At 43.2% G+C, this 23,258-nt stretch overlaps 1 protein-coding gene across 1 annotated transcript in view; it reads right to left on the bottom strand.

Annotated features, from left to right (window-relative positions):
• The window catches only part of P3H2 (prolyl 3-hydroxylase 2), a 155,216-nt gene that overhangs the window by 27,612 nt on the left and 104,346 nt on the right, over positions 1-23,258 (bottom strand). Inside the window, exons 2-4 of the mRNA XM_036755841.1 lie at positions 7,747-7,890; positions 5,831-6,020; positions 3,546-3,677 (exon numbers count right to left, since the gene is read on the bottom strand). Of these exons, the coding sequence (XP_036611736.1) occupies positions 3,546-3,677; positions 5,831-6,020; positions 7,747-7,890 (466 nt within the window). The remainder of the gene's footprint in view (positions 1-3,545; positions 3,678-5,830; positions 6,021-7,746; positions 7,891-23,258) is intronic.

The following is a 23,258-nucleotide window of genomic DNA, read 5'->3' on the forward strand; positions in this document are numbered from 1 at the left end:
ATTGTTTCTTTCTGGCTGCTTGCAGTATTTTCTCCTTGACCTGGAAACTCTGGAATTTGGTGACAATATTCCTAGGAGTTTTCTTTTTGGGATCTTTTTCAAAAGGCAATTGGTGGATTCTTTCAATTTCTATTTTACCATCTGGTTCTAGAATATCAGGGCTGTTTTACTTGATCATTTCTTGAAAGATGATGTCTAGGCTCTTTTTTGATCATGGCTTTCAGGTAGTCCAATAATTTTTAAATTATCTCTCCTGGATCTATTCTCCAGGTCAGTGGCTTTTCCAATGAGATATTTCACATTGTCTTCCATTTTTTCATTCCTTTGGTTCTGTTTTGCATGTTGATTTCTCATAAAGTCACTAGCTTCCACTTGTTCCAATGTAATTTTTAAGGTGGTATTTTCTTCAGTGATCTTTTGGACCTCCTTTTCCATTTGGGTAATTCTGCCTTTCAAGGCATTCTTCTCCTCATTGGCTTTTTGGAGCTCTTTTGACATTTGGGTTAGTTCATTCTTTAAGGTGTCATTTCCTTCAGTATTTTTTTGGGTCTCCTTTAGCAAGTCATTGACTTGTTTTTCATGGTTTTCTTCCATCACTCTCATTTCTTTTCCCAATTTTTTCCTCTACTTCTCTTAGTTGCTTTTCCAAATCCTTTTTGAGCTCTTCCATGTCCTGAGACCAATTCATATTTTTATTGGAGGCTTTTGATGTAGTCTTTTTGACTTTGTTGACTTCTTCTGGTTGTATGTTTTGATCTTCTTTGTCACCAAAAAAGGAATCTAGAGTTTGACTTTGAGTCTGAGTTTGTTTTTGCTGCCTGTTCATGTTCCCAGCCAACTACTTGACCCTTGAGCTTTTTGTCAGTGTATGACTGCTTGTAGAGAAGAGAGTACTTTTTCCCAAGCTTTAGGGTCCAAGCACTGCTCTTTTAAAAGCTACTTCTACTCTACCATCAACATAGGCTCTGTCACAGCAGCGTTCCTCCTCCCCCATGAACTGCCAACCAGGACCACAATCCAGATCCAAGCAAGGCACAGCCAGAGAAACTGCCTCCATGCCCACAAAACACTCCTTGCACTCCTGCTCTGATTCGCTGCTAGATTCTTCCCACTGTATGAGCCAGGGACTCAGGAAGCAGCTGACTCTGGAGCTCTGGAAGAAGCCCTAGGAACTTCCTGCTGCTGCCCTCTCCACTGCTGCACCACTTCTGCCACACCCAGGGATGGGGCCGGACCACTATAAACTTGATCCCACAGTTTCCTGCTAACCTGCTCTTTCGCATTTGTGGGTTGAGAAGTCTGGCAACTGCCACAGCTCAATGATTCATGGTCCTAAGGCCTGTTGCAGCTGACTGACTCCAGGTCTGGTCTGTCCTGGCATGACCCATGCTGGGCTGTGCTCCACTCCCAGCACCATGCGATAGACCCTTCCCAGTGACCATCTAGGCTCTCCTGGACTGGATACCTGTTTCCCTCTGCTATTTTGTGGGTTCTGCATCTCTAGAATTTGTTCAGAGCCATTTTTACAGGTGTTTGGAGGGATTTTGGGGAGAGCAAGTCCCTGCTTTCCAGCCACCATCTTGGCTCCACCCCCTTTTCTTTTTTTTGATAACTTATTCGTGAAGCTAAATGAGCTTCCCTAAAATGCTCTAAAATGCCAGATTCTCCAAAGGTGTTTCATGCTCCAAATAGTTATTACTATGTTCACTTGGCAGGTCATCCAATGAGATCACTATAAATTTTAAACATCTTTGAATATAATGTAGGCATCCTTGCTCTCATTGTGAGAAATTATTCATCACAGACTTCCCTTTAGATAACAGGCACCTCAATTTTGAGGCCACTAATGATCTTCCAGCTGTACCAAGATCAAGCTGCCCCAAAAGACCAGTCTTTCTGAGCCCCAATGTTCACTTGCCCAATCACCTGTGACTTGGCCAATTAGCAATCCCAAATCTTTAAGGCTCAAAAAATGAGACTACTGAAAAGACATGACATCAACATGGAGCTTTTTCTTTATATAGGTGAAAGGAATCTAGCTTCAAAATGTATTTAGCATAAATGTGCAAGGTTATCCTGTGTCCTTCTGGGTGGATGCTGGGGTTTGTTTTGGTGTATTTATGCCAGTTGAGGACAAGGTGCTCCCCAGGCCCAAGTGAGTGTGTCTTTTACCTGGAAATACCAAGGGAGCTTGGCAGCTTCCCATTCTCCATCTGAGATCTGGAGGCTATAATATACTCTTCAACAAATCCCACAGTAACATGTAGGCATTGGATTTCACTTCCATCCTCTCTTGGCTCAGAAGTAATGTGTGCCACATAAATATTCCTTCGAGGTAATTTCTTGGTAAATATTATGGATGTTAATCACCTCTCCAATGCCTAAATCAGCCTCTTTGAATGTAAGATGATAGAGCATTCAGAGTACTCAGGCAATGACCTTTTTTAAAAGACTTTAAAATACCTGAATTCTAGGACTCACTCAAAATCTTTCCATTTTTTTTGGTCAAATAATGTCTAATATCTGACTTAATGTGCAACAGGTCCCTGGAGAAGAGACTATGTTTTGCTTTTTGGGGTAGAAAAGACTCATGACAATAGGCTTAAAAAGTCAATTCATACTTTGCCTTGTTATTTTAAGAGTTGTCTATGCTTTTCTGTGTACTTCCAATTAATATGACCATGAAAGACACTGTCACAAGCTCATTTTCCTAATGTAGGCTGTGGCTGTAAACTGCTGTAACTGCCCAGTGATCCCAAGAGGCAAGGAAACCGGCTGCTGTGCTCACAGTGGCAATGGCATTAATGGGACGTTCACCCGGTACAGGGACTAGGGAGGTACTTAACTTTCACATGCCCTGAGAGCTTCGAAGAAGACACCCAGAAGCCTTGGTTTAAAGTTTGAAGGGACCATAGAGGACACTCAGTCTAACCCCCTCATTGTACAAACAAAAAAAGAGAATTTTGGACTTGGAAGGTATCTTGGAAACCTGATTATAAAGCCAAATATCCTCTACAATATAGAAAACAAGTGGTTATCAAGCCTGGCTTGGAGACATCCAAGGAGAAAGAGACTTCTTCCTCCAGGGGAGCTCACTCCACTCATTGTTAAAAAAAGATTTTCCTGATGTTAAGCTTAAGTTGTCCTCTTTGAAATATTCCCCCATCACTTCTGCCACTTAGGCCAAGCAGAGAAAGTACAAAAATCTTTGCAAATAGCTCTCCTATCTGTCATTTTCCAACAGTATGAAGTCAAGGCCCTTCAGTGTAGCGGCTCCCTCCTCTAGGGGCTCTTCAGGTTATCAATGTCGATGCTGCATCTTGCCCTGAGGCACTCACAGCCTAACACCTCCAGATGTGGTCTGACCAAGGCAGAGGTTAGAGACTATTGCCTCCTTGGTCCTGAACTCTCTGCCTCTCTGAAGACAGTTTTCAATCCCACCAGTTTACTGGGCCATCACGTCCCCTTCCTAACTCACATCAAACTTGCTTGAGCCTGAAACACCCACAGGGAAGGCCTGAGCACCACCTTTCTGCACACCCTACCTTGATAATAGGAGAACTGTAGGTAGTCATAGTGAAGGGGGAGGAAGTTCTCAATGGGAGACAGCTGGCCGGGCCACGTTGCGAGGTCTCTCACACAGTCATGCTCACAGATCAGACGCCGGGAGTAGAGACCTGCATGGGTGAGATGGAACAGCCTGGTGAGAAGAGAGTGGCTGACTTGATGGGATTTCAATGCCCACTTTTCACTTCATTCTGTAATCTCTTTCCCTACTCCAGCTTTCCTAAAACTGCTTTTGAACTAAGTTAAACAAAATGAATTTAAAATAATTTCATTCTGAGGAGTTTTTTTTTTCTGCTGTCTATTTTTTTTTTCAGTTTTCTCATCTCCCTTGGGAAGTATGTGACCATAAACAATCATTTAACCTGTCTAAGCCTTAGTTTTCTCATCTTTAACATGAGAATAATTATGCCTGCCCATTGTGGATAAGCATGCCCTAATAGGGAGCCATGAATGAACAGATATTTTTATCCAGTGTTTAAGGGATTATCTTATTTTGCTACATGTTTGCAAATTACATGGAATGCCATATGACTCCATCACTCCATACCTTAAGTTTGGGCATCTGTGTAAGTGTGGAAAGGGCACAGGATTATGGCCAGAGGACTTCGCACAAATCCTGTCTCTTCTCCTTACTTCCAAACAGGGGTTAGCACTGGGACCTTAGGAGCAGATCTGTCCAACCCCCTACTTTTAAAATGAATCCTTGAGATTACAGATTTGCCCAACGCTCCTCTTACACAACATTGCCTGCCCTTCACAGCCTCTGGCTCCTCATCTATCACATGAAGTTGTTGGCTAGATGAGCTCAAGATTGCCTTGGATCTAGTCCAGGGGATAAAAGACTAAACCAGAGGCTTCCACCTCCTTCAGACTCTGTGTTCAGAAGTCTTTCCTTCCTCTGTGTTCTACCCTGGATGGCCCAGCTAGAAGTTGGAATACTCCATTTTTCCCAAGCAGGAACTTACCCCAGATGGCCAGGCCCTGAGAAGACTCAGTTTTCAAGGGTGACAGTAAATGAATCCCTGGTTATCCCTCCACCCCCATTATTGTTAACAAGGAAGGTGGATTCTGTTATTGGTGAACACACTAAGTCAATTCTTCTGTCAAATGAATTTCCTTTGAGGGGATGATAAAAGCACATGGCTCCCCAACAGGATGATCTAATTGGAAGTGTGAGGTTTTTTCCAAAGGAGTTTGTTGAACAGGGAGTACAGCAGGGAGTTCATTAACTTTGCTTTGGAGCTTTGGGACAAAGCAGAAGAAAAATAAAAAGCATGTGACAATGTTCCAGGTTTCCTGTAACTTTAACTGGATTCCAAAGGGCTTACAGCAATGCCGTGGCCCCTACCATAAACAAAGAAGTCAGGCTGTCTTTCCAATTTCTACCTCAGAAATCCTCTAGGAAAGTCCTTGGGTGCCTAATTGTAGAATCTGGGTGACCCTGTATTCTCGCCAGCTTTGCCAGGGGAAAGCAAACACGAGCGAGTCTTTCCCAGCTGGAAGGGCCTCAAGTGTGGGCCTGGTGATGGTCTCTGTGTCTGTCATTTGAGAACAACAGGTTCCAGACGTTCATCATTGGTTTGGAAGCATGGGGCTGAGTTACAGCTACCATAACTCTTGAAGGCTATACTCCAAGTCAAGAGACTGTCCTCTGTGTCTGTGGAAGGGGTGCAGGCACATAGACTTTAGCAGAGTTACACTGAAGTCCATAATGTGTTGGAGTATTCTAGAAATAACAAGGCAGTTCATCATTGTCCTACCTTTCCTTCCTCTTCTGACATGACTCCCAACTCAAATGCAGCAGTGGGGGCAGTGGGACGATTGAAGGAACACAGGAGTGAGAAGATGGGAGTCGGACTTCTGGGTCTGAGTCTGACTCATGTGTCTTTGGGCAAGTCACTTGTCACTGAGCTTCAATCTGGGAAACAAGGGAACTGGGCTAGATAACCTCCCGAAGTTGTCCCACTCTAAAATTCTGTGAATGAAATATCTTTCCTCCAAGTAGCACATCCTTGGCCCAGCAAATGTCACTCATCAAAGTGTATTTACCTAGAGAAGGAATAATTGTTGTTACCAAAAAAAAATAGTTTGGAGGTAGATGTATGGATTTTACCATTAATTCTTTGACCCTGGGTACTTAAATCATTTAATCTCTCTGGACCTCGGTTTCCTCATCTGTGAAATAGGGTTGTTGGACTAAGTTATTTCTAAGGTTCCTTCCAGCTTCAATATTACCTCCTATGAGTCAAATGAAAAGTCTCACCTGCAATGACTTCATAGAAGCCATCAGTTTTCCCCTGATGGTCACAGTCGCCATAGCTCTGGGACCACTCACACAGCACCCGGCATTCCCTATCAGCTGTGAAATATTCCTTTAAAGCTTGTTCAAAGGACTCAATGGCTGACTGGAAGTCATCAGCTTCATAATATTCCACTGCCTCCCGATAGTGTTCCTGCAGAGAAATATGTGGTAGCACCATTAGCAAGAATGGGAAACAGGCAGGATGATGATACCTTAAAAGATTTGAAGCACATCGTCTGATCCCCCGAGTCACACAAGAAAAACAGGGCTGAGGGTGATTTGGTTCTCTTCAATATTATGGACCAGTTGATGGTTTCCCATCAGCAGTCCTCAAGTTATAAGTAATGACTTAATGAACAAACACAGAGCTAAGAGGTGGAACTAGCCACCACTTGGTATCCTCAGGCACGATGTCGTTGGGATTAAGAAGGGTCACTTATACACAGTGAGTCTCCTCATTTATGTTATTTTCACATGTACCTTATCATGAGAGGCAGTAATACACAATGGAGACAGAGCCAGACACGGAGTGAGAAAGACCTGCATGCACATCCTGCTTCTGCTATACATTGGCTGAGTGACCCTAGGCAACTCATCTAGTTTCTCAGAGTGCCACAAAATTCTCTAATACTATAAACTTCAGAGAAGATGCCAGCCTTCACTTCTCTGTGAAAGGAGTGTCCTCATCAGGAATTCCCCAGACCTTGGCATTCCAGGCACAGTCTCATCTTAACATCTCAATTCCCAAAATGCATACTTCCTTGGGGTGCTACTATCTTGAGTTCTCGTAAGTCTCACTCCAGTCTCAGAAATGCTCAGTTGTTTTAAGATAATTATATAACCAGAAAAAGGAAATGAACAAATGCCATGTCAAAACCAAGGTCAAGACTGAAGCAATATTGGTAGCTATGCAGTTTTAAGAGAGGTAGAAGATAACCCAGGCCTATTGGGGGTGAGGTAGGGATGATGCTATGGAAGATCTACGGGACGACGTGGAAAAAGTCCCAGGGAGTAGACCATGTGGATATTCTCCCATTGGCACCACTGAAGGGAGTCCACAATCTTTGGGGTTATGCACTTATGAGAGTAAGAGAAACATTGTGATGAGCTCACTAAGCCCTCTCATTGTTTGCTCTAAGTCTGGTGCAGAAGAATCAGCCAGAGGTCACCATGATCATTTCTGAGAGTTTAGAATTTCTTATAAGTTTCTCCTACAACAATCTTCCAGTCAGAGAGCACAAGGCATGATGTTAGTGAATGCTTTGACCTTGAATTAACAGGTCTAGGCTGAGACCTAAAGAAACACAGAGGATGAAGTAAGTGGTCATCACCTGTCTCTCTAGAAGGGTTTTTTGGTTGCCCAGGACTTGGAAAAGCCATTATTCAGTGCTTGTGGGGTGTTTTTTTTAACCATTGATGTAGATTATTATTTTTATTAATATTAGTATTATTATTAAAGATTATTTACTTCTATTGTGTTCTGGGATCCTTTGGCAGATTAGTGAAGACTAAGGATCCCTTCTAATAATCTGCTTTTCAAATGTTTAAAAAAATACATAGGGTTACTACGGAAACCAATTATGTTCAAATTTGGTTGTGGAAATTTTTTTTATTTCAAAAAGTTCATAGACCAAGCAGGCTAAAAAACTCTGCAACAGTAAGCACTCTACATTTTTATGAATTTATTAATTATGGTTAATTTATTCTCTCTTATTTGCAAATCTACCTTCTCTCTTGTTGTCCACCCACCACTATTCAAGACTCAGAAAAACTTCCCTCTTAAGACAATTGAAAGAAAGATGTCAAATGCTCTCTCTGTCTGTGTCTGTCTGTCTGTCTCTGCCTCTCCCCACCCCACACCCTCTGCTTCCACTCACCAGATGGGGTTGGGCTTCTCGATCCACCAGCTTTGTTCCTGCCACTCTTTCTGTATTCTCATCATGAGAAGGCATTTCTATGTGCTCAGGGTTGGCCATTAGGAAAGTAAAGGCAGCTTCAGCAGCTTTTTCCATCTGGTTTGTCTAGAAGAGAGCATGAATAGAAAGCAGGTCAATCTTGGAAATCTTTAAGTTTCCTGAAACTTGTAGTGAGGGGGCTCAGCAGCCCACAGCAAACTGCTCGAACTAGCTGAGTCAGCATTTGCAAGGGTCAGAATTTGTGTCCGCGTTCTAGGGGCACCATTTTTGTGGAGGAATCCAAACAAGAACAGCTGTAAGAACATCTTTCCATTGCAGCATCCATAAGGCTGGATAAAGTAACATGGTCCTGAGTTTCCTTCTCTTGACCTGTTCTTTTAAAGTCTATCTGTATTTCTGGGGAAAATAATTCCTATACTTCCTATGCTTCCCTTAATCATTGACCGGTGCTGCAAGAGCTGCTCCAACTTGAAGGCAACTTTGGGACCTGTTCCTTTACCTTTTCACCTGAAAACAGGAGTGGGACAAACTTCCAGCTGTCCAGAGCATGTGCATGAGGATTGAAATGGAGGATCCTGAACTTCGAGAGGCCTCTAAATATCTCCACCTCACCTAAATCCAATTCATGCAAGAGTGAAGCAATCACCTCCATGTCACTGGTCCCTCTTCAAAAATGAAGGATGAACAAGAACAAATAACACAAGTCAAATGTTCTTTGCTTTGAACTTTATAGTAAAGAATGAAATGATGGACAATCAAGAGAATGGGCTTAGGAACACCTATGTGTATTGCATCCCTATCTGTATGCCTAGAACAGTCCACTTGGCTAACCATTCCAATGGTTGCATCCCTTGATTCCTCTGAACCCTTCAAAGTCCAACTGAAAGGCTAGCCCTTTCATAAAACCTTCCCTGGCCCTTCCCTGATGATAACGTCCTTCCCCTTTGCACCTCAATGAGCTTGCATTCTCCTGGGGCATACAATATAGGCAGAGAGGCACATATCACACAATTAATTTGAGGAGGCAGATAACAATAGAAACAGAGGACATATTGAGAAAGGCTTCATAAAGTAGCTGAAACCTGAGCTGATCCAGCTAGGAAGACATAGACTACAAGAGATGAGATGAACCTGCTGGCCACATAAGTGGAGAGAAGGAGATGGGTATCAGAGGCATGGTGATGGCAGAACTGATAAAACTTAGAGACAGCTGGCATATGGAGCCCCCATTCTATCAGGGGAGACAAGGAAAGAAACAGAAAAGATATGTAGAGGCAGTGGAAATTCATCTCAGGACAAGCCCTTGGCAGCTACAAATGGGACAAGCCCTTGGGATACAAATGGGAGGTTCTAGAGTTCAGGGACTAGAGCAGGGGCAAAGTCAGGTGCTCAGTGTAGGGAAATCACCTTGGCAGGAAAAGGGCAGGTGGATTGAAGTGGGGAGAGATTTACAGCAGGAAGACCAAGTAGAAAGCTTTGCTCTAGCCCAGGTGAGAGGTGATGGTGTCCTCCACCTGTATGAATGGAGAGAAAGGAATATGGGGGCAAAGAAGAGAAGGAAATAGTACTTACAATGTGCCTACTATGTGCAAGGCACTGTGTGAAGCATTATTTATAGGTAGGATCTCATTTGAACCTCACGATAGACCTGGGAGATGGATACTTTCTATTTATTATTATATTACATTACTATAACATAGCATGTATTGTATAATATTACTTTCATATTATTATTTATATTATTTTTGCTTACAGTTGAGGAAACTGAGGCAAACAGAAGTCACATGACTTGCTCAGAGATACACATCTCATCACACAGGAGATATTATGAAGGGAGAGATGGCAAGACTGGGCAGCAGAATTCCATCTGTAGGTCAAGAGGAAAGAGACACTGAGGTTTCAAGCCTGGGTGATGAGGAGGATAGGAGCACCCCCACAGTAAGAGAGAAGTTCAGAAGGAGGAATCTCAAGGTGAAAAGGAATGAACTCTATTTTTAGACATGCTATGAGTCAGATGCCAATGGTGTCCTTTCAAAGAAGCAGCCCTGTGTGCTCTAAGACGACACTCTGTCTTTTAGGTTAGGTGAGGTATGCATAAGCGGCCCTTCTTATTCTCAGGAAATATGTCCTAGAGACCTTGGAAATGGTGAAATTCATAAGTATAGTTCAATAACTGAGGGAAAAGGAGAAAAACTCTCAAGTAGGCAACTTGGAATAACAAGGAGGGTTTGGGGGGAGGGCCTGGCTGAGGGCCTGAAGATTTGGTGGCATGGGTTGGCATAGCAACAAGTAAATATTTAAAAGAGTGAACTTTGGAATGGTCACACACAAACACTCAAATACTTAACCAAAAAATGTCTAGCCTAGTAGTTGTTAACTTGGGGGAGAGGTCTATGAAATACTTTTAAAATAGGAACTGTACTTCAGCATAATTGGTCTCTCTTGGACTCCTATGTATTTTAGCTTCTGCATCGAAATTCATTAGTCTGAAAAGGAGTTTATGGGTTTCACCAGACTGGCAAAGGGGCCTAAGACTCAGTAAAAGATTAGACCGCTGCTTTAGCCAAACAACAAGCACATACAAAGACCTACAGCATCTGCTCATGTCCATTGGGTGCTCCAAATTTTTGATGAGAGATAGACATCATTCTACCCCTCTTGGCCACCCTTCACTCCAGAGAAGAAGCTGCCAAATGGACCACTAAACTCCCATGCGATGGGATTCCTACTTTGGAGTTCTTAGAACAACTTTATTTTTCAATGCCCAAGACTTTAAGCAGATGGTCACTCCTTCTCAAACTTTGGTGAAAGCACATTCTGGGGCTTATGGTGAGGCCAAGGAAATTTATTCTCCACTGCCTAGTTCCTTAGACTATGAATTCCCTCAGGAAACCCGAATCAGCTGCCAGCATCCATAAAACTGGTCACGCTTTCACTGGAAGCTCTTTACTGTTGTGCTCATGTTTGAAATGGGCTAATTTTCTATAAGAGGGTGTCAGGAAAAGGCTCCAAGAACACGCTCATTAAGTGCACACACATGCACATATTTTCATTACTGGGTAGTTCTGTCCCACACTTGCTAAGAAACAGGTTTCATCTGTGGCCACAAGAACTGGCACTGCATACAGAAACTCTACAAACAAAAGAAAATAGAGCTTCACCAGTTAACATTGCCAAAGCAGATTTTCATTGTTACACTCTTTGTGACCTTGTTTGGGGTTTTTTTGGCAAAGATACCAGACCGGTTTGCCTTTGCCGCTCCTTCTCTAGATCATTTTACAGATAAGGAAACTGAGGTAAAGAGGGTTTAGTGACTTGCCTTGCCCAGAGTCACACAGCTAGTAAGTGTCTGAGGCCAGATTTGAGCTCAGGTCTTCCTGTACCCAGGCCTGGCACTCTATCTATTATACTATCTAGCCACCCAGAGTAGATTTGCTTTAGAATAAAAAAAAAAAATTGGCAGTTGTCGAATTCAAGAAAAAATAAAAAGTTAAACTAGTGAAAGGATAAATGACTTGAGTTACAGATGAGGTACAGGGAGGAGCAGAACCTCTCTCCTACATATAATGTGCGAGAAGATGGAAGCCATCACCAAGTCTTGGGCCATTTCATCTCTAACTATGGTGAAGGCCAACATGGTGTCTTGCCAGAAAAAGATGGAGAGACTGGCAGTCATAGCATAGTGAAAGTGAAGGGAATACTACCAAAATCCCATCCCAAGGGCAGGGCTTGGGTGGGGGGGGGGGGGTTGGAGTGATGCTCCTTTCCTGCCTGACTCTCCTTCAGCACATAGAGGCTTTTCAGGAGCTAAAAACAATGGTCACTGGGGCCCAGTTCTAGCCCCACCCCCTTCATCTTGTCCCTGTGATCCTGTGTTGTGTCCTTGAGGTTCAAGCAATGGCCTCCCCGCAGGCCTGACCCTCCTCTGAGAATCAGAACATGCGTCTCCCCAAACGGGAGTAGGGAGGACCTGTGAGATCGTGTCCTATACCCTCATGGTGGAGATTAAGAGAAACCAAGGCCGAAGGTGGAGAGAGGGCAAGCCAGAGAGGCAGAGAGAGAAGGAAGGTTGGGGAGACAGAGGAGGACAGAGACAAAGGGAGAGACAGAGACCACACCTTGCAGGGTCACGACTTGACCCAGGTCTCCCGACACTGTCTGTCAGGCTCTGTTGATTTTCCTGGGTGGCCTGCGAATGACTCAGAGGGTTCCCCGTTTTACCCATTTCTTTTAAACCTGGTTCCAGAGTTTGGTGCCCCCCTCAGTTAATAGGCTCGTGCCATTTGTCAGTGAGCAGCAGTGGCTCCTACAGTGGCAAGAATGACCAGGGTGGAGCATGGGGAGCCCATAGTGCCTCCTTCTCTGCCTTCACTCTCTTAGCTGCTGTCGCTGCTCCCCAGGTCAGGGAGAAAAATAAATAAAAATCATAGATTTCCAGCTGAACGGAGCTTACAGGTCCATCTAGTCCAACTGCCTCCTTTTTACAGATGAAGAAACTGAGACCCAGAGACAAAGCAACTTGCCTGAGGTCAGGAAATTGGAATTGTAAAACCAGGAATTGTAATTCAAAGCTGCAGCACAGCTAGGCGGTGCAGTGGATGGAGCACTGGGCCTGGAATCCAGAAGACCAGCCTTCAAATGACCTCAGACACTTACTAGCTGTGTGACCCTGGGCAAATCACTGAGCCCTCTTTGCCTCACTTTCCTCATCTGCAAAACGAGCTAGGGAAGGGAATGGCAAACCAGGGTCATGAAGAGTCAGAAACAACTAAACAACAGCTTGTAACTCCCAACCCCAGAATAACCAAGTCAATAGGAAACAGGAACCACCCAGATGTATATCTTTAGATTATTTTGAGTATAAAGGGGAAAACAATGTACAACTACATGCTCCACCAATTACACACAAAACATGTAGGAGCCATTAATGTGGGAGAAACCTGAGAGGTCCATTTTAAGGAAGACAGAAATAAGGCCCAGAAGGGGGAATGACTGGCCTAAGTACACACAAGTAGGTAGAAAAAAGTAGATCCTGCATTCCAACTGAGGTCCTCTGACACCATTTTTTTTTAATAACCGAGAACAAGCCTTCTTAAGCTTTTTGGTGTCATGGACCCCTTTGGGAGGCTGGGGAAGCATTCAGACTCCTCAGAGAAATGTTCTCAAGTGTATAGTGCATTAGAAAGGAAACCAATTATATTGAAATACAATGATCCAAATAATTGTTTTTAAAAGTTCGAGGATTCCAGGCTATAGCCCTGCTATAGAAGGGCATTCAACGTCCCATTTCTACCTTTTTGTGGATTTGTAGACTGGCTAATTTCTCTCTTTTCACAGCTGTTACTACCCTTGACTGCAAAAAGGAATTAATTTTGCCTCTTTATCCATAATCTTGACTTGTGCTACTTGTACCCGATCACAAAAGGCCAAATCGATTCACTTCAGTCTAATGAGCACTTAGGCAGCTCAGCTCCCAAGTTATGAAGCCCTAATTCCCAGCTCTGATACATCTCAGCTGTGGGAACTATTCACATCCCTTCCCTCCATAGTAGCCCATGTAGTTCTCTAAGATTGTCAATTGAAGAATAACTTTTTGTCTACACTAGTTGAGGGGGTTTTCCTCCTCCACAAGTTCCCCACATCATCCTGATGAATATCAGGCGACTGGACCCAGATGGCTGCGGAAGAGAAAGTGAGGCTGGTGTCCTTGCACAGCCCTCCCTCACTCAAATCAAAGTGACTGCAAGTCATGTCACCATTGACCTGATGCATGGTCCTCTTCGAAAATGAAGGGCAAAACATCTATGAAATCACAAATCCTAACTTCCCCTCCCCCCCAAATCACCTGTCAGATTTCTGTGACACATGTTTTTAAAAAGGAATACAACTCTGTCCACAGGGAGTTATATGGTATTGGGAGATATGGCATGCATATAAATTACCATGTACTAAGCCAATAAAAAGAAATTTCTGAAGGTCTACGGGAGCCCTGAGAGGTGGTGAGTATCAAGAAAGTGATGTGTGGCAGGTGTGGGAGGTTGGCTCCTGAGCTAAGCAATGGAGGAGGTCAGGGAGCCAAGGAGCATAGTGATGGAGGTGGGTGCCTTCCATTTAGAAGCATCATGTTCTCTGCCAGGGGTTGGCATCTGATTTTTAAATGATGGCAAAGTTCAGAGATTCAACTGTTCAGAGTGAAACATGGTGGTCAGTCTGAAAAAAGTCAGCCCCTTCCCCATAGTAGAATTTCTTAGCACCAGCTCAATTTAGACAAGTTCTGATTTGGGAGGGCAGAGAAGGGGTGGGCGAGTCTCCCAGACAGCAGAGTTTACATAGTGGCGAAGGCTGAATATAACCCCTCCATTAAAATCTTTGCAGCTTATGTTTGTTGAATTGTATTTTTCTAAGAGTGACCACAGAAGCTTTCAGCCAGTTCTAGGCTCTTCAGTTAAGGATTGCTTTGTTATTTTAAACTCAGATTCCTATAGCACTTGTCTAATTCCCCAGAAATGTGCCTAAAGAACACCCCATTCATCATCTGTGCCCTGCTTGTTACTTATTAAATAGGATGTTAAAAGAACCATTGAAAAGAAGGTCACTAGGTTCTGGAATGAACTTTCCAAAGAGAGGGTTAGTATTGTCACCTGAACTCCTTAATTGAACAAAAACAAGCCTGGAAAATCATCTTGTACTGGCCAACACCAGACAGTCTCCTGGGGTTCTTCCAATCCAGCCCATAGTTAATCTCATTTTGGCAAACTCCTTGCCAATTCCAAAGTAATGAACATTCACACAGAAAGTGTGGGTCATTGAATCAGAATTTTAGGGCCACAAGAGACTTTTGAGAATGTATACTCCAAACCTTCTATGTTTAATAATAAGGAAACTAAGGATTGCCTAATATCCTCCATGGAAAACTTTAGAAAGTCATGACATGCAAAGGTACTGAGCACTGAGAAGCAAAACTTCCAAGCCAAAGCCCAAACTTATCTTCGAGTTCATCTTATTCTGCCAATGTGTTTCATAGAAAGTGTTTATAGCATTTTACATTGCAATGAGCAATTGTGAAGGAGGCTTATAAAGAAAGATGAGCTGGTCAAATGAAAAGAGGGAAGAATCATGGATCAAATAAGATGCCCCTTCATTGGTATAAATGAAGATGAGTAAGATGATGACAGAGAGTTTGAAGGAGAGAGAGAGAGAGAAAGAGAGAGAGAGAGAGAGAGAGAGAGAGAGAGAGAGACAGAGACAGAGACAGAGACAGAGACAGAGACAGACAGAGACACAGAGAGAGAGAGACAGAGAGAGAGAGATAGAGAGACAGAGACAGACAGAGAGAGAGAGACAGAGAGAGAGAGAGAGAGAGACAGAAAGAGACAGAGAGAGGGACAGGTAGAGGCAGAGAGAAATATGCAGAGACACAGAGACAGACAGACAGACCATTTGGTGGACGGATTTACTTTAGTATGTGCCAGGCTCACAGTATTGAAGTTACTCAAGGAAGGCTCTTAGCACACTGCCTAGATCCTTTTTCATGAATTTACAGGGACCATGGACAAGAGGGACACAGGGTGGCCAGGGATGGATGGGTCATGATCTACATTGTTAAAGGAAATTTCCAAATTGATGAGATCATAGACGCATAGAGACTTATTCCACTCCTCTCCCTTTCTATTTTCCCATAGGTGAATTAGAGAAAGTGTTGTTCACCAAACAGAGATGGTGCTAAAATTTCTAAAAAGCAACATTTCCTAACAAATAATTGGCACACACGACATTTGCCATACACAAAATTCTATCACCCATCTTGGTGTCTTTGCACATGATTGGAAATTCCATACCTGAAATGTTTTTCCACCTGACCTCTGTCTCCGAGATTCTTTAGTTTCCTTCAAGGCTCATCTTAAATGTGACTTTCTGGGACATTACCTAATCCCCCCAGGTATTAGTCCCTTCTTCTCTACTCTGGAAATCACTTTGATTTCTTTTGTGTGCATCCTATGAGTGAACTGGTCCTATTGTTGTATCTCTCCCCCCTCCCCAACCAGGAGAATGTGCGCTCCTGGAGAGTGAGGACTGTCTCATCTCCGTACTTCTATCCTGACTGACTAGCACAGCACCTGGCATGGAGCAGCTGCTTCAAAAGGGCTCTTTGGTTTCCTCTTGGAAATGTGTCTGTGAAAGTCATTTCACTGGGCTCGGTCCCTGCTGTCCCCTCCAGTGTCTGCCCACGAGTGGCTTCTTGCCCTGAGACTTGTAGCCAAATCACAATCTGATGCTTCCAGTTGATCACAGTACACCAATGGGAAGCCACTGTCTTCTGACCAACTCAACCTGGCAGGCTTCGGGCGGGAACGGAGCCCAAGATGTGGAGCTTGGAGAAAAGTTCCCATTAGACAAAACGCAAAATCTACCCTACTGAGAGTGGTTCGGGGGTGGGGGAAGCAGGTAATACGTGAAGTGCCTTATTAGAAGCTTGGAGTCTGATATTTCAGAAGTCCAATTAGAAAAGATTTACATTTTCAAAAGGTTTTATAGTTTTGAGAATGTATCCTTACAGTAGTAGCTAAAAAATATGCAGCCTTCATTGGACCAAATCCTTCTATTCTGACTTTGTCCTAGCAAGGCATCGGCCAAGAAACGCATTCCCACTGAACAGCAGAAAGATCATGCTGTCTTTTATACTGACATTTATAAATGTCAAATCACACATGCTTCCAATTAAAGTGCATGTGGATGGGTGGGTTATGAGTTCATAATGGTTTTTAATTTGACCAAAACAGATTCACATTAAATTTTTAGAACTGATTCAGATAGAACAGCAGGATAAGAACTCCTGAGCCACACAGCCAGGTCTCTTCAAAGAAGGAAAGGCTGACCTTAGGTTACTCAACCATTGGGGTGTACAATGGTGGTCATAGACTACCTCTCATTGGCTTCTAGCTACTGTTTTGTAAAGATGGGATCTCTTTTTCCTTCATCATTGTCTTACTATTCTTAAGGTAAATATTGCTTGTAAAAGATCACAGAGTTACAAGGGATCTTGAAATGGATGATTGCCTTTTAATATTTTAAAAGTTATTTCCAAGTGATCTGATGACAGGAAATATATCCCAAGCAGGTCAATGCTAAAAAGAAAAGACCCATACACTTTAAAACATTTCTAGCAGTCCTTTTCAGAGTAGCAGCGAACTAGAATCTAAAGTCAGTGCCCATGGATCAGAGAACAGTTAGAGAAATTATGTTGAATGATATGAAGAACACAGAAAAGTATGGGATGACCTATATGAGTTGATGCAAAGACAAGTAAGCAGAACCAGGAAAGATCAATAAAATAAAAATCATCAGTTAATGTTGGGGAATGATAATGACCAAAGTCATCTCCCAAGAAGAGCGATGAGGCCATGCCCTTTTCCATACAAGTCACTTTAACTTCCCTTGGTCTGTTTCCTTCTTTGTAAAGTGAGGAGGTTGGACTCAGTGGCATCTAAAGTTCATTCTAGATCTAAATCTATGACCCTCAGATCTGCAGAGATGGGGGACTACAGGTGTGGAAGCCAGCATGCAATGGCAGGTTCTTTTGATATATTGGTTAGCTTTATGAGCTGATCACTCTTCCTCCCACCCAACAAACACACCTTTTAAAAATGATTCTTCATTTTAATGGTTTGCTCCCTGAGAGAGGGAGGGGAAGTGACATTCTGAGAAATGAACATCAAGTAAATACAAAATATACCAATAAAATCATGTTAAAGGGGGCTCTTGATTGCCTCAGTCCCTATGGGATATTCTCTTAAAAAATGAATCATTTAATTTTTTGTCAAATAACTCTAATTGGATGGAACTCAGTGCATGGACCTCTTTACATGGCTTGATGTTACTTTATAAGAATCTGTGGTGTTTCTTTTTCTGGGCAACTGTAAAGTATAACACAAAGAACGTAAGCTTCTGGAGGACAGGATCTCCTTTTGATTTTTATTTTCATTTCCCCATATACTATATTATATATAGTAGGAGCTTAATAAATGCTTGGTGAATCCGGTTGGATTAAGTTCTGGAGCTGATTGAACCTTATTTTCATAGCAGGTATGGGCAAGGATGTGAAGCTGGGCCAAACTTTCCCATGGGTTCTCCCACATTCCCTTCTAGCTCCTCCTTCCTCCTGATGCCCACCTTATGTCCCTAGGACAGACACAACCAATCCCTGCCAAAACTTTAAGGCTTGATGATCCTTTCCAGAAGTATTTGCCTTTTTGTATAGGATTCATCCAAAACAGTGGATTCTCAATAAGCATTCTAGACACTGTGACAGGCAGGGAGAAGGATTTCTAGTCACCTAGCACCTTCCAAATCCTGTTTGTTAAAGCAAGTCGGATTAGGGTTGCCAGAGATTTCTACCTTCTAGATAACCTGGAGAAATCCTCCTGCAGGAAAGAGAATGAACATTGCGATCTCCAGCTCATTTTACAAATGAGAAAATGGAGGCAAACAAGGTTAAATGACTTGCCCAGGGTCACATAGCTAGTAGTGTCTGAGACCAGATTTGAATTCTGGTCTTACTGACTTTAGGCCTAGCACTCTATCTACTGATCCATCAAACTGCCCTTGGAGAGTATAAAGAAGACAAAGAATTGACTAAAAGATAAAGAAAAGATAAACGAGTGTTTTCTGGAATAGCCACAGTTGAGTGTTGGCAGCTGGTCAGACATCAGCTGATCAACTGGACATACAGAGTTTCATGTCACAGTACATGCTAAGGCTTCATTTGGCTTCCATTCCATGTTTATGAAACCTACCCGGATCACTTCGCCTGAGAAGTATAGAGCAAATAAATACATAAATAAATTAAAAGCTATTCTACGTGTGCCTTTAAGGTAAAAGTAGGCCACTCTTGCCCAGAAATACATACTTAAGTGGGGGCAGGTAGATTAATGAGGAAGGAATCTCCTAACAGTTATTTCAGGCTCAACAACAGCTGCATAAGAAGGCCAACTACCCAGCTGTCAACCAAAGGGCATTCCCTCCACAGGTTGTGCCTGGAAGGAACATGATGGGAAAAAAGAAGCTATGATTAATTTGGGAAGGCTGATTGATTAAGGAATCATTCATTCAGTCCCTCTTGTATGCCCAGAATGGCAGCGAGCACTAAGGATACAAAGACAAAAGGGAAATATCCTCTGCCCTCAAGGAGATTACATTCTAAAGGGGGAGATTTTAGTACAGGGGCAACCACAGATGGTATGGGCTGTACTTGGTCATCCCTGGCACTTACTGATCTGCTTTAGAGGCATATCAGAGCTTACGGATGGCAAAATGCTATCGACATGAATTGCTCAGGACTGTGAAGGGAAAGAGCTACTCCCAAGGATGTCAAGGAGAGAACACCCCCCAAGAAGAGAACCACATTACTAATCACAGCTTTCTGTGTGAGAGCAAAGAAAGCCCAGAAGCATGGTGTATGCCAGGGAGCCACTGGACAAACTGGTATATGCCAAAGTAATGGAATCCTAGTGTACCATAAAGGAGAAAAAACAAAAACAAAAAACAAACCTATGAAGAATTCATTTGGTGAATCAACAATTACTTATTAAGCACCTACTATGTGCTAGGCATTGTGCCAGGAGATGAGGATACAATGCAAAGAGTGAAACTGTCCTTGCTTCAGAGAAACAAGATATATACAATGGCTAAAAGAAGGTAAACAAAAGGATATACAATCACAAACGAAAGCGGGGCCTCTGAGGTCTGCAAAGACAAGCACTATGAGCTAAGGGGGCTGGGGGGCATTTTTAACAAAATCTTGCTCATGAGAAGCAGTATAAGATATTACTCATTGCACGGATGATCAAAGTAGGTGGATCAGTTCTGGATCCAAAATGAGAGATAATAATCATGTTGCCTGGTTGCTTCCGGTCCCTGTGTAACGTTAAGTGGCCTTGAGTAGGTACTGGTGAACAGGCACCTTCACCAATGAGATCTTGAATCTATCAAGGTTTAGAAGTGTGATCTTGCCAGGTTCTCAAAGAAATTGATAGGATCTGAGCTTTGGCAGGGAGTAATGCTTAAGTACCACTCTGTCAAGAGCTCTTTAAAAAATTATGGTGTCTGCCTGAAAAGTATGTTATTTTCAGGATAATTGCCCTTCAACACAGCACTTGGACGAACAGTACCTCGTCATCCAATGCAAAGACCATCTTTTAATCTAAACAAACCACTGATTTCACTGAGCTTCAAGAGTCAAAGTTGTTTTTACTGAAGGAAAAGTACTGCCTTGAGCCACAAGAGAAGCCCGTGACTGGGATGCCAAGCCTCTGCTGTCAGACGATCAAGGGTGGGTTTATTTGTGGGAAGACAATTTGATCCATATGGCTGCCATATGGGATATTGCAACACGAGATAGGAAATGTGGGGCACAGAAACAGAAGAACGAAATCTGTTAATCCCCAAGAGCCAACTTACTTCCTGTGTAAAATATCCCCACCAGGATTTCTAACAGTCTTACCAGAGATGATCTTAGTAATCCAGGTTTGGCCTGTAGCACTGTTTTGGGGATGGCTTTTCCAGGTAGGGGCTGCAAAGCATCTTGGTGCTGTGCTACCAAAGGCTAAGGGCCTGAAAACCCTCCATGGAAGCAAATGAATTGTTTTTTAATGCCACCAATTAAGATTCAGTCAAATCATCACCTCACGAAGTCTTCAGATAAAATATTGTACTTAGGCAGGGGTGCATGGTGGGAGGGTGGATCTCACTCAGTCCCTGACTAGTTGTGATTTTTTTAAGGAGAGAAAAAATTCTTTATTTTAATATCCCCAAGGAATCCAATGCCCTTTAATATGGTATGAGAAGAAAAGAGACATGTGGAAGTACGTAGCATCCATTCATTCATTCACTCAAACTGCAAGAATTGATTTAGTGCCTACTATGTGCCAGGCACTGTGCTGGATACTGGGGAAAAAAGACAAAAATAAAACCATCCCTGCCTTCAAGGATCCTACATTTTACTGGAGGAGAAACAAGTACCCAGGTAAGTAATTAAACTATATGATACACACAGTTTTTTAGGTAGTGTATGGGAAGTGGTCTTACAACTGGGGGAGGGAAGCATCAAGAAAGGTCTCTTATAGGAGAGGGCATTGGAATCAAGCCCTGCAGAAGGCTAGAGATTCTAGCAGGTGGTAAGGCAGAGGGAGCAGATTTCAGGCATTGCAAGTAGCTTCTGCAAAGTCAGAGATGAGAGATGAAATGATACATGAAAGGAACATAGAACAGAAAAATTTGGCTGCAATAGAGAGTTCATGAAGGAGAAATTTGTAATCCTTGTTGGCTCACATTCTTGACTTCTCTCCCCCTGCTCCTTGCTTGTGGCTTTGATAGCCATTCACCAAAAAGAGTGAGGGGCTCAGCCTTGGGAAGCCAAAGACCCAGCTTCTCTTGGAACATTTCAGGTAATAAAGTGGATGAGGCTGGAATTGGGTCAGCTGTTTGCACCAACCCTAAGGTGTTGGGGCCACTGTTGCAGAGGAGCACTGAAGACACTGAAGGCCATAGGTAGATAGAAGGGGCATCAAAGTACTCCCATCCCCTGACTTTCCATTCATCTTCCCCTTCCCACCTTCTTTCCCAGGCAAGAAACCAGTTAATTATGAATATGGTGGATTGAACTTAGTGCCCCATGACAGAATGAGGGGCTCCCTGTCATCACCCCAGGGACCTGAGGTTCATTCCAGCTATGGTCTCAGAGATGGAAACCTCTGGGTCTGATCTTGTGAACCTCAATGACCTGGGTTCAAATGCTGACTGACAACTTATAACCTCTATGGGCTTGGGCAAGTCATTGTAGTTTTTCTATTTTTAAAAAATGTGTGTGTGTGGAAAGTCAACCTCCTTGCTCATCTTTGGCCCCAAATCTATGACCCTGTGATCACACCATCCACATAATAATGCAAGTTGCATGTTGGGAGGGTTTCCAAAGCTACCTTAATATAGAGTGGGGGAAAAGTGGCAAAGGCTATATAAAGACTTTCATGAAATGACTGACTCAGAGGGATTCAGAGACATAATAATGATATTCTGGTCCCATTCCCAGGTGCGAAAGAATATTCTCATTCCACGCTGGGGTCCTTGGGCAAGTTTCAGCCTCTCAGGAATCAGTTTCCTAAGTACGTATGGGCCTTTTCCTCTGTCTTTTTCCATATAGGGGAATATGCTCAGTAACGGTATCATCAGGTCAGAGTATGTTTGGTTAAGGTGAGTGGACTTATTAATAGAATTCCACTTTATTTTCCTGAGCAGTTTTGGTCTCCAAGTTCTACAGACCTTCCCCAAGTTGATCCTCTTCTCTTGCTCACCAGCTTTGTCCTCTTGGCCAGATGCCCAGATTCCCACCTCTCATTTCTCAAGCCAGTCACTTTTATCCTTCCTTTCTAGGCATCCGACCTTTAGGTGTAAAGAGTGGCTTAATGAAGACAATGGAGAAGACAACATCTTCACCCACGTCCTCTCTGAAAGGACAGACTCCTGAAAGGAGAGTTTTCCCTCTCGGTTTTTGGCACTGAGTACTTTTTCAGTTCTTCCTCAGTTCCCAGGGTTGGACATAGGCTGTCACGTCCCTTGCTAGTCTGGTCATGGACATCAGAAGAGCTCCATCATTTGGCTTATCTGCCAGTTCTGATCTCCTCCAGGCTGGGCACACCAGGGAGCCTTCTGGGTACTTCCTGTGATGACCAGAGCTTCTGGAGCAAGTGCTATGACTGATTCGGCCTTTGGGGGTCCCTGGGTGACCTGGGGTGATATGAGCTGCCAATCTTAGGTTGCTCTGGCCAACATAAGATTTAACCTGGCCTGGACCATTAGCTTCTGGTGGTTAGTTGGAAATGGATTATTCTTTGGGACAGAAGGACAAGGCCGAGTTTTCCTCCTTATTTCAGTACTGAATTACTCGGTACCCAGATCACTTCCATTTCTCTGCCTCAATGTAAGTGCCATAAAATCAAAGCTTGCTTAGTTTGGGTCCTTGTAGCTCAGTGCCTTAAGAATAATTTTTTGTTGTAATTCAACCATTTTTCAGTGTGTCTGACGTTTTGTGACCCCATTTGGGGTTTTCTTGGCAGAGATCACCATTTCCTTCTCCAGATCATTTAACAGATGAGGAAGCTCTCACATAATAGGTGATTAAGAAACATTTCTTAAACTCAACTGTTTGAGGATACCAAAGCACACCATTTCCCCTCCCCCAAATAAAAAACTCCAGGGATTTCCTGTTACCTCCAGGATCAAATACAAAATCCCACATTTAGTCTTCTAAGCCCTTCATAACCCGGCCCTTCCTACCTTCCTTCTCCTCCATGGCACAGTCAGCAATCTAGTGACAGTGGCCCTGTTTGCTGTGCCTCTCACAAGACACTACCTCCCTACCCCATGCTTTGAGGTTTAATACATGTTTGTTGACTCAACTCCCATTTCACCCCTACCTCCAG

Source organism: Trichosurus vulpecula, chromosome 4, assembly GCF_011100635.1.
Source record: "Trichosurus vulpecula isolate mTriVul1 chromosome 4, mTriVul1.pri, whole genome shotgun sequence".
Classification (NCBI taxonomy): domain Eukaryota; kingdom Metazoa; phylum Chordata; class Mammalia; order Diprotodontia; family Phalangeridae; genus Trichosurus; species Trichosurus vulpecula.